Source organism: Oryx dammah, unplaced genomic scaffold, assembly GCF_014754425.2.
Source record: "Oryx dammah isolate SB20612 unplaced genomic scaffold, SCBI_Odam_1.1 HiC_scaffold_21, whole genome shotgun sequence".
NCBI lineage: Eukaryota > Metazoa > Chordata > Mammalia > Artiodactyla > Bovidae > Oryx > Oryx dammah.
Window position 1 is genome coordinate 63148 of NW_024070205.1, and position 11650 is coordinate 74797.

General features: G+C 63.1%; 1 protein-coding gene across 2 annotated transcripts in view; it reads right to left on the reverse strand.

Moving 5' to 3' along the window:
* TNNI1 (troponin I1, slow skeletal type) overlaps positions 1-8980 on the reverse strand; it is a 10558-nt gene extending 1578 nt beyond the window's left edge. Inside the window, exons 1-8 of one of the 2 annotated variants that reach the window (XM_040263187.1) lie at positions 8888-8980; positions 6068-6097; positions 5172-5175; positions 3486-3527; positions 2897-3028; positions 1480-1569; positions 432-608; positions 86-195 (exon numbers count right to left, since the gene is read on the reverse strand). In XM_040263187.1, coding sequence (XP_040119121.1) covers positions 88-195; positions 432-608; positions 1480-1569; positions 2897-3028; positions 3486-3527; positions 5172-5175; positions 6068-6078 — 564 coding nt within the window. In that variant the 5' untranslated portion in view covers positions 6079-6097; positions 8888-8980 and the 3' untranslated portion in view covers positions 86-87. The remainder of the gene's footprint in view (positions 1-85; positions 196-431; positions 609-1479; positions 1570-2896; positions 3029-3485; positions 3528-5171; positions 5176-6067; positions 6098-8887) is intronic. The other variant, XM_040263186.1, reaches the window with a different exon arrangement.
* Between the last annotated feature and the right edge of the window lie 2670 nt (positions 8981-11650).

Below are 11650 nucleotides of genomic sequence, written 5' to 3' on the forward strand. Positions count from 1 at the left end.
CAGGGGGCTGGCCCTGGGGGCGGGCCCGGGAGCAGGGGGCTGGCCCTGGGGGCGGGCCCGGGAGCAGGGGGCTGGCCCTCGGTACCTCTACTGGGTGGTCGGGGACTTGGCAGCATCGAACATCTTCTTGCGGCCCTCCATGCCAGACATGGCCTCCACGTTCTTCCTCCAGTCGCCCACCTCCACGGGCCGCTCCTGCGAGGGCCACACACGGAGACTGAGCGCCGGCCCGCCAGGCGCAAGAGAGACTGGGCGATGGGCAGTCAGCCTGTCCTAGAAGGCGGGGCAGCCCCAGCCCTCCTTCCCCCAGAACAGGGCGGGGAGCCCCCGCCCCCGCCCCCAGTCTCCCAGGGGTTCTGGAATGTTCTGCCAGGGGGCGGGGCTCCCCCAGGGGCTGCAGGGCCGGCCGCGTTGGTGCGGGTGGGGCTTACCTTCTCTGTGTCCTCCTTCTTCACGGACTTGAGGTTGGCGCGCAGGTCCATAGACACCTTGTGCTTGGAGCCCAGCAGGGCGCGCAGCATGGCATCCGCGGAGACGCGCACGCGCCGCAGCGGGGGGCGCTTGAACTTCCCGCGCAAGTCCAGCACCTTGAGCTTCAGGTCTTTGATCTGCAGGGAGCGGGTGGCTCAGGGCTCCGGGCCAGGCCCCCCCAGGGACGCCCGTGACCACCACCACCTCATCGACAGACACCTATGTTCCATCCGATGTTGCTGGCACAGGGGTGGGTGGATCTCGGACGGGGAACAGACGGATGTGTCGTTTGGAAGCCCCGTTTGGAGTCTGGGGCGGGGGGGCGGGGCACGTCCTCCTATTCCCGCTTCTACCAAGTCCCTCCCCGTGAGCCTTCAGAGCAGGCCACTGAGGGCAGGGCCACGCCCCGGGGTGTTTCCAGAGTGCAGCCTCGGGAGGGAATTCTGGGGAGATCCATGACTCGCAGACTAGAGGTCCTCCTCCGGTCCCTCCCTATGGCCCTCTGCGTGGACAGGTTCCCACAAGCTGCCCACCCCAGGCGCGGGAGCCCTGCCTCTGCATCCCACCCACCCCCCTGGAGCTGACGCCCCCACGCCCCACGCTGAGGGAGCGCTGAGCGCCAGAGTCGGGGTCAGGGACCGGCTGTCCCAGGCCCGCTGCCGTGCGACCCGGGCCGAGGCCCCCAGCCTCGCCGAACCTCAGGGCCCTCATCTGCCAGGTACGGATAAAAGCACCGCTGGGCGCACAGGCTGACCCGGGCACAGTGCTCAGGAAGGCCGCGCCCAAGGGGAGCTGTCCTCGCCAGGCTGGGAGGGTGTGCGTGGGTGGGCAAACCGGGGCTGCTCTCCCAGCGCGGAGGCGGGCTGGAGGAAGTCGTGCCTTTCATCAGTGAGACCGTCCTCCCCCGCCATCTCCAGGGCGAGTCCGCAGTGGGAGGGGGACCCGGCCCACACTTGCCAGTCAGAGCCCACCTCCCTCCCCAGCGGCCCCACCCTCCCTGCCCCTCACCTCCCTGGTGTTGTGCAGGCACTTGGCCTCGATGTCGTATCGCTCCTCGTCCACCACCTCCACCTTGGCATGCAGGTCACGGCACAGGTCCTGGGGAAGCAGAGACTCCGGAAGGGAGACTAGGAGAGCTCAGCCCCCAGACCCTTTTCTGCCCCTCAGCCTGGGGCCCTTGGCCACCTCCCACCCTCAAGGAGACCTGAAGGGGCTGTTGGACCCCCCCACTCTGAATGGAAGCCCTTTGTTTTCCTTTCTGAATGTACTTATTGCCAGAAAGTTTTCTTATGAGAAAAAGAATATGTTAGTTGTAAAATTTTGAAAACTGTGTATTAACCAAAAATAATAAAGTAAGAATAATTAATGAGAATAAATAAAGAATACTGCCACCAATTGGAGGGAACCATGGATGACATCTTGATTTACAGATTGTTGTTTACTTGATAAGTCATGTCTGATTCTGACCCCGTGGACTGTAGCCTGCCAGACTCCTCTGTCCATGGGATTTCCCAGGCAAGGATGCTGGAGTGGGTTGCCACTTCCTTCTCCAGGGGATCTTCCTGACCCAAGGAGCGAACCCACATCTCTTGAGTCTCCTTCATTGGCAGGCGGATTCTCTACCACTGCACCACCTGGAAGCCTCGGTTTACGGATGGTCCCTGGTCTAAGGATGGTTCAACTTATGCCGGTGGTGGTGAGGCACTGCTGCACGTTCAGCAGAAACGATCCTTGGAATTCTGGGTTTTTACCTTCCTCAGGCTGACATGCGGTGCCAAGCAGGGCAGCCCCATGCTCACGCAGGGAACCATCAACACACTCAGAGCCATTCGTACCAGACAACCACTTCTCATCTTCAGTGTATAACAGGATATATTCAGTTCTTCATCATTATATAGGCTTCCTGTTAGCTGATTTCACCCACCTGTCGGCTGTGTGAGTGCCCTGCACGTGTTAAGCTGGGCCAGGCAAGCTGCGATGTGCGGTGGGTGAGGTGTCGCCCACGCACATTCACACTCGGATATCTCACCTGACGGTTTATCAGTTCATAGCCACGGCCTAGTCAAAGGAGATCTGTTTCCTTCCAGCCCCTTTGCTCTGCAGTCACTGGTATCTACCCTCTCATTAATGTTAGGAAAACTTTAAAGCCGTCTGCAGGGGAAGCCAGGCAAGTCTGGAGAAGGGGCCTCCTCACCGTGCTGCCCACCTGCCTGCTGGGGCTGGCCTGCGCCCCACTCCCGGTCACCTGTCGGGGCCCCTCTCCCCCCGCCCCCGTCCCCACCTCCCACCACCGCCCGTACCCACCCTGCCCGTCCCCACCCCCCACCCTCACGCCGTCACCCACACGAAGTCACCTGCTCGCCTCCACCCCCACGCCGTCACCCCCCCACCCCCCACCCCCATGCCATCGCCCGCCCGCCCCCACCTGCAGGGCGCTGAGCGACAGCCCGCGGGTCTGCAGCGCGGGGACGCGCTCCGCCAGGTAGCGCTTCTTCTCAGCCTCGCGCTCCTCGAGCTCCTGATCCCAGCACTCCTTGGCTCTGGCCAGCATCAGGCTCTGCGCAGGGCGGGGCGAGCCAGATGAGCATCCAGGCACCCGCGCGGGAAGGCGGGCCCAGAGCTGGGCCGGCCCTGGCCCCGCCCCTGAGGAGGCACGTGTGCACAAGGCGGCCACACCTGCCAGGCGTGTGTGCACCACGTGAGGCCAGACCCTGGGATCCATCTGACCACGTGGGCACTCGACCCCCGGGCCTGACTGCCCTTCCACCTTTCTCTTATCATTTCCCATCCTTGTGGGACCCAGAGGGAAACTTACCAAAACAGAGGCAGCCCTTTGTCCCTACGAGGGGTCCGGCCTCCCCCCAGGCCCCGAACTCAGGCTCTGGGCTCCGCTGTCTCCCTCCGCTGAGCCTCCGTTCTTCCGCCATCTCCCCTTCCCCCGCCGCCCCAGTCTCAAAGGAGCCCTGCACCCCTCTGCCTCCCCAGCTGTCTCCCCCAGGCTGGAACCCACTCACCTTCAGCAGGAGTTTGCGGGAGGCAGTGATCTTGGGTTTTCTCTGAGAAGAAGGAGGAGAGACAGCTGAGGCAGAGGGTTTGAACCAGAAATCAGGTCCAGCACTGTCCAATCACCCTCAGCACCCAGAACCCCTGCCTCAGGGTCCCTTAAGTGCCTGTCTGATTTAACCCCTCAGATTCAGAGACTCAGCTCCCTGACCAATGCGCTGGATCCTGCAACACACCGTGCGGGCCCTGGGGTCTGCACACCCCTCCCTCATCTGTGAATCAGGGGGCTGAGACACCCCCGCCCCAGGCCAGCAGAGGGACTGTAGACAGAGTGAGGTTTGGACAACCACAGGCCTCAGGCAGCAAGGACGGCCCGCATCTCTGGGGGCAACTCCACCTCACTTCAGAGAAACAAGCTGTGAGTTCCTCAGTGAAGAAGCTGACCGCTTCAGTCGTCAAACTTTTGGCTGACGTCAACACTATCCACATAATCGCTCTCAGAGAACAATATTTTCTCCCCTTATGAAAAATCTTTGACATCTCTTGCTGACTAGATATGTTCTAACAGGTCTCAGCCCTGTAGGTGCATTCTCCAGGGGAGTGAAGGGGTCACCTCTCCACCCCTGACTCCCAGGGCTCCTGTCCCCTCCTGGACACAGGTGATCATGAACCCCACTCCAGCCAGCAGCTATTGGACTGACCCCGGACCACAGCTTGGTTTGCCATTCCTGTGTGTGAAGCGGAAGTGATGGGCTGTGAGCAGTCCCCATGGGAGCAAATGAATGGGCTTTGGAGCCTGGAGCAAGCTTCTAATCCAACGTTCAGTGTGGTCTGTCTCCTCTTCTGGGAAAGCCTGGGGTCTGACTGGGGTCCAGTCAGTGTGGTTGCCAGGGGTAGAATGTGGCTAAGGTCATCGCCAGCCTCAGCGTCCACTGTCCCTCACCCTTGGAAATGCTTCCAAGCAGTGCTGTCTCCCCACCACGTGGGGAGCTTGGGGCCGCCCTGCACTCTGTCAGTCACCACGGACTCACATTCATACAAGCCTCAGAGACACTCAGAGATTCCCACAACGGCTGAAAGCCAGGCTTTCCGATTCTCACTGAGAACCTCTGCCCAGCGTCCATCCACTGTTGCTGATTTCTCTCGGCCAGCCTTGGGTCCACAGCTGCCAATGCAGTGCCCACCTTGGCTGAACAGAGCCTGTGTCCTTAGCAGCCTGAACAGACCAGGACCACCGCGGAGGCGGGGCAAAGACCTGAGGGGCGGGGCAAGGACCCTGGCTCATCCCTCAACATCCCATTGTTGGGGGGGTCTGTGGGGCGTGGACTAATCCCAGGAGGCTCTCCTCCCACCCTGCAAGTGTGGCTTTGCCCAGGACCTGCTCTGCAGGGACAGGATGGCCCGCCAGGGCTGGAGCACTCTCAGACCCGGCGAGGCAGAACTGCTGGGTGGTCCGCGTGGGTGCCGTCACACTGGTCCCAACCTCAGGACCACCTTCAGGGAGGGGCGTCATGCACAGGGCCCTCCCCCCACCGCCCGGACCTTGAGGAGCCCCACATCCAGGGAGTTTGCTCAGCCACTGGACACCCCTTCCCCAGGCCTTGACCCAAGACCTCTCCTCTCCCCAAATGTCCACCCTGCACCCCATCACCCAACTGAAGACTCAACCAGGACGAAGATACCCAGGTCTCACTCACCTCGCTGCAGGCGTCCGTCACAGGAAGGCCAGGGGCAGAGGGGGCAGAAAACAGAGGAAGTGTGGACAATGCTCAGCTTCCAGTGGGGAGAACCACGGGGACGGGGGGCAGGGCCACAGGGACGGGGGCAGGGCCACGGGGACAGGGGCAGGGCCTCGGGGACAGGCTGGGACAGGGCCATGGGGACAGGCTGGGACAGGGCCACGGGGTCGGGGGCAGGGCCACGGGGACGGGGGCAGGGCCACGGGGACAGGCTGGGACAGAGCCACGGGGACGGGGACAGGGCCATGGGGATGGGGGCAGGGCCACGGGGACGGGCTGGCACAGGGCCACGGGGACGGGGACAGGGTGACGGGGACGGGGACAGGGCCACGGGGACAGGCTGGGACAGGGCCACGGGGACGGGGGCAGGGCCACGGGGACGGCGCCCAGAGAGAATGCAGACACCACACAGAGGGGCCACTCCAAGGAGGAAAAGCCACAGGCTCCGTGGGCTGCTGGAGCCCCTCGCTGGGAAACACCAGTCATCTTATGGTGGGGAGGATGGGGTCCTCAAGGGGGCCTGGGCTGTGCAAGCTTCTGTCCTGGGTGCTCGGACGGAAGCTCGGCCAGAACCTCCCCAAGCTTTGTTCACCTACTCGGTGATACTGTCACGGCTCATGGTCCACCCATTTCACCAGCACAGACAGACTCTGAGATGCAGGCCATCGGGGAGGAGTTCTGCTCAAACCCTGGGAGCACTCGTGGGGGCCCTGGGGACCCCAGCATGCAGCACCGTCCCTGTTTTAGGATCGGGCCTCCCGGGGAACAGCTTCAGGCACTGAACAGATGATCTGAAGTCTGTGGCAAAGGGACACGCCTTCTTGGACCCCGGGAAGGGGCAGGGGACTACTTACACTTCCGGCATGGTGACGGGAGGTTGGCACCTGGGGCAGAAGGAACCACCGATGAGTGGAGAAACACCAGCCCTGCCCCACCCGCACTGGCTGGGCCTGGGGCTGCATCAGCCGCCCAGCCTGGGAGAGAGGGTCCACAGCAGGGAAAGACATACTGCCCCTCCGTGGGTCAGGAGGCGGCACACACTTGTCCGTTCACTCGTTGGGGACAGAAATCTCATGAAGGCAAATAAGTAACAGAAGAACCAAAAGCGGTTCTGCTGGGCCGGTGTGTAGGACCAGGATCTGCAAACTGCAGCCCACAGGTCAGGAACGGCCTGTTTTTGCTCGAAACATTGTAAAACAAAGAATCTGTGACAGACCTGTACGGAACGTGCAACTTCAGTTCAGTCGCTCTGTCGTGTCCCACTCTTTGCGACCCCATGAGTCGCAGTACGCCAAAGCCTAAAGCGTTCCCTATCTGCTCCTTTCCAGAAAGGCTAGCTGAGGCCTGTGGGGACCGGAATGGTATCCACGGAAGAGGTGTTTGGAGGGCGCTCACTCGGGGGCCTTGGGTGACAGGGTGAGACAGACCGCCCTGTGGGCAGCAGGTGGTCACGGATGGCTCAGAGAGGGAGGGTCTGCGAGAAGACCAGAAGCTGCCGCCTGGCACACCTCCAGGGGGCGCCATTCACGTGGACGGCGATGCACCCAGGGCAGGGCTGTGGGGGGCACTGCAGGGAGAGGGGCTCTGGTCAGGAGGAAGGGCAAGCCCTGTGTCCAACTCTGGTTTCACCCTGAGCCTCTGCAGGGCTGTTTTCCTCTGCAGAATCAGGGATCAAAGAAGTTATTTTCCACTTGAAGTTTAGTTCTTAAACCCATTGTTCAAGCCAAATCACAGACCAGCCAGCCCTGGTTGGGGGGCGGCAGTTAGCCCAGGACCCCCATTCTCCTCGGTGGGGTGCTCTGCCTACGGAGCACAGTTTGAAGCCCCCTGACCAGTGATCCTGGGACCTCTTTTAGCCTCACAGTCTGGGGCCCAGATCAAGGAAGGGGTCCTTGAGCCATAGAAGGGGCATGTTCCTAAGGGCTGACCACACTCGGGGCCAGCCTGAACAGAGAGCATTCAGTGCAGGGGGTGGGCACTGGGCCAAAGACGCAGGGACAACGGGTGGGGGCCGGTGGGCGGAGCAGGTCAGGAGTCCTGAGCAGAGGGGGAGGGGGAGGATGGGGGGAGGGGGCTGCGCACAGGGTCGGGAGTTTGGATTCGGTCCAGGTCCTGGAGCGGGTGGGGGAGTGCAGTAGCCACGGCGTCTCCTCCAGAGCCATCTCCATCTCTGCCTCAGTCCTCCCTGCTCCCCTGTGCCCATGACGCCCCAGTGGGGGCAGCCCCCCCGCCGACTCCCCCATCAGAAAGTCCATGGGCCCCCCTGCCGCTGGGTTGCAGGAATGTGACCCGAAGCCTCAGCTGTCACCTTGGGGCACAGAGGGGAGCGGAACAATCCTCACATTCCCGAGATGCTTGGCTGAAGTTAGATTTTATCGCCAGCTGTTTATTCTGGGGCCTCTGAGGAGGTCCTGGGGAGAGCACCCGCTCCGTCCGTCACAGCCTCTGTCGAGCGGCCCTGGGGGCACAGAGCCCCCTGAGGTGGACACACTGCCCTCGGGCTGTGCTCATGCCTCCCAAGGGACCCACTACCTGCCCAGCCGGTGCCGGCCCCCTGCCAAGCTGCCGGGCGGCCCCCCCCCCCCCCCCCCCCCCCCCCCGCCTGCCTGCTGACAAATGCCAGGCCGAGGGAGCTCTGCACTGCTCTACACCCGTGGCCGGGACCCATTGACAGGTCCCCTGGAAAACAAGGGGGCCAGCGATAAGAACTGTGGAGGAGGCAGCTCCGTGGTGGGAGGCACATGCCCGGCCCCCACGGCGGGGGGAGACAAGGACAGCAGGAGCAGAGGCTGAGGCCGCATGTCTGTGGGCGTGAGGCGTGTGAGTTGCGTGTGTGTGGCTGTGTGCGCGGGGAAGGCACTGATCACTCCCCTCGGGCTCATGTCTGCCTCCTCGACCCCGCCACCGCCTGGCCTCCCCAACCTTGGACCCCAGCTCAAGGGCACCGCAGGCCTCCAGACCCCCAGCAAGGCTTGTGCAGCCCCCAGCGCTGAGCAGGAAAATCTGCCCTCGGGGCCAGGGGCAGGCTCCCAGCCAGTGGACTTCACGCCCCGCACCCCGTTAGAGAGCCCACCCAGGTTCCAGTCCCCATGCGCCCCCCGACACCCCCCCCCCGGAAGCCCACCCCACACCCTGCCACCTTCGCTCTCTGCCCTGGAGCCCCGAGGAGGGCTGGCGCTCTGCCTGCTCCTGCTGCGTCCACCGTGCAGACAGCACCGGGTGCAGAGCGAGTCGCCAAAGACCAAGAACAAAGAAGTGGCGGGCTTCCCTGGTGAGCAGTGGGGGAGGGGAGGGGGCACAGCCTTCCAGCGCCTGGGTCCTGCCCCCCTCACCCGGCTTCTCCTCCGTCTCCCGCCCTGGTGCTGCCTCTGCCCTCGCCCCAAGTTCTCCATCTGCGCCTCTGGCCCCGGAGCACCCTGCTCCCTCATGGGACCACAGACGGTGCACTGCGTGGAAACTAGTCCTGAAGGCTCTCCTTGGGGCTCCTGGGGGCCTGGAAAGTCCCGCTCATGGCTCGCAACCTAGACAGGCTGGAGGCTGTCCCTGCAGAGCCATCTCGGGCGGTCCACAGATAGCCCAGCTGCACAGGCGGGAGCCGCCCTCCTCGACGTCCAGGCCCCGGCCTACTCCAAGTCTGAAGCCCCAACGCCGCGGCCCAGGCGGGGGACACTCACCTTCCTTGGTCTCCGGGGGTGAGGCTGGCCTCGGCTCGTGGCTGACTGCAGACTGTGGGACAGAACAGAGGGCAGGCTATGAAAGCTGCGGCCCGCAGCCACTGGCTGGTAAAAATAGAACAGACCCGCGCCCCTCCCCTGCCTGCTCCCCCTGCCCACCACACACGGCCTCATGGACGGGCCATGGCAGCTCCCGGCAGCCAGCGGGCTCCAAGACGCTCGTGTGCCAGCTCAGGGGCACACAGGGCCCAGGCACACAGCACCACGCCCAGGAGATGGGAGCCCCAGAAAGGGGGCCCACAGCCCAGAGGGGCTCCAAGCAGGGGTGGGGCTCTGGGAAGCTGTCTCGCTGACCCCACATCCCTTGCAGGGACATGTGGAAACCAGGCCCCAGACTGGGCTCCAGGAGGGCCAGAGGCTTGCCGTTTGGGCGTCACCTCAGACTCTGGTACGCACCCCAGGAGGGCGCCTGACCCTGGGGCTTAGGCCATCAGTGCTGGGGGTGCACCGAGGGGCCTGGGCCCGGGCTGACCCCTGGGCTGGTGGACTTTGAGGATCCACAGACGCTCCACACCCTCTCCTGGCAGATTTCCCAGACGGCTCCCCACATCCGAGCCTGGAACTTGGTCGCGCTAACCCCCCTCCCCCTCCCCCCGCCCCCTGCCCCCGGCTCCAGCCCCATGCCAGCAGCATGGGGGGGTGTGCACCTGTTTACTGACTATTTTTAGAATGATGGATGAACACCTAATACCCACCCTCTGGTCAGAGGAAGACAATGCCTGCTATGTTAATCCAGTGGCTATTATTGTTGGTCATCTCATGGGCCAGGAGTCCAGGCCGGGGCAAAACAAGCAGGACGCTGACCCTCGCAGAGACCAGGCGAGGCCGTGCCAGCAGCAGGAGTGTGGGAACAGAGCTGGTGGGCCGGAGTGTTCTCGGGGACATCCCCAAGGGCCACAGGGCCCGCCCTCTCGAGCCAGCAGAAGTGGCTCTGATTTGGCTTTTGTCGGGTCACCTTTGGGAAGCCTCCATACAAGAAGGCTGCCAGGGAGAGAGACCGGGGTCTGGGAGGTTATGTGGGGTCAGGGTTCCAGGTGGAGCGGCCTGGGTGGAAAACAAAGGCAGGCACTGCCAAGGAGTGGCTGGGGTCAGAGAAGGAATCTGGGAACTGGGGGTGAGCTTATTGCGTGGGCTTATCATGTTCATAAATTTTGCGATAACTTTCGCGATAACTTTCATACAAAACCTTAACATGGGCGAAGACAAAATGAATTGTCTGCTTGGATTACCCTGCTTTCTGAAAAGGAAAAACAAAGAGAACAGGCTGACAAATAGAACGAAAACAGTCAAAGCAACCTGAAAGGCCAGCGGCCAGGCAACCTCAGAAAACATGCTGCCCATGATCCGCTCCATGGACCCTCCCCTGTGGTGCCTCGGGGGGGCTTGATTCATCCTCAGGCTTCATGCGGACCCCTGTCCCAGGCTCCAGAGTCCCACACCCACCCACCCCAGTCACCTCACCAGCCTGCAGCGTCCTCAACCCCACTGCCCACACGGTGCTGCGGGGCTCTGCCGAGGGCCCCTCTCTGCTCCCCATTGGTGCCTCTGCAGCCTGTCTCCTGCCCTTGCTTAGAGCTATCCTGAAAAAGTCCCCTCTTCTCAGGGCTCATCCGCCCGGGTCAACCTCTCCCCCGCAAAGCCCGCACCCCTCCTGCCGACAGCATAGGTGTCCTGGGGCTGCGAGCCTGTGAGGCTCTGGTGCAGACATGCCCCTGGCTGGGGAGGACCCTCCACAGTCAGGACCGGTGCCCTCAGCCCGGGAGAGGTGCGGACGGATTCCCCGTGTTGGCTGCGCAAGGCCCCTCCCCACCCCCTACTCCCCACCAACAACGGCTGTACCAACAAAAATGGAAATATGCCACCTCGTTGGCCAAAGGGGCTTTGAAAATGTGATTAACTAAGGAGCTGAGTCCGGGAGATTCTCCTGAATCGTCCTTGGGGGCCCCACCCAATCCTGTGGTCCTTGGGAGCCAGAGGGTGAGCGGCAGCTCAGGGCGAGGGGTGACGAGGAGGCAGAGGTTGGGGGGAGACCCCCGTGAGGACGGGACGCGCCTCCAGAGAGAGTTGCCCAGGATGCCCAGTGACGCCGAGGTGGGCTGTGGAGCTCTGGAAACGTAAGACACTGGACTGTGCGGCTTTGGGAGCAGCAGGTAGGCCAGGCCCGTGGCTGGGGTTCAGGTGGCCCTTGTGGCCCTCGGGACCACATGGGTTCGGGGGCCCCAGAGCGCAGCAGGCACCCCCACATCCCTGGCCATAGCCCAGCCCTAGACAGGGGTGGTCCCGCTCTTAGTCCCTTGGCACGGACCCCAGGATAAGGTGCGGACCCCGAAGTGGGCTGCCCGCCCTGTGGCCCCCTCTCAGCCTCCCTGCCTCCACACACTCGGCTCCTGGGACCACAGAGGCTTCTCAGAGGCCTTCTCTCGCTCCATCCACCTCCAAGCATCAGAGAGGCATTGCTTCCCCCAGGAAGCCAGCTCTGACCACCCGGACTCTGCTTGGAACCTCCTCCAGGCTCCACAGCCCCGTGCCTCCCTGTTTCCCTATACCTGACCCACAACATGGAGGTCATCTACCAACTCGTCCAGAGAAAACTGAGTGTCAGCCCCACGTCCGACTCCTGGTCATACGCTCAGTGCCCGGCACGGTGCCTGACACGCAGTAGGTGCTTAATCAGTGCTCGTGGGGTCAATGAGTGGGCACGGT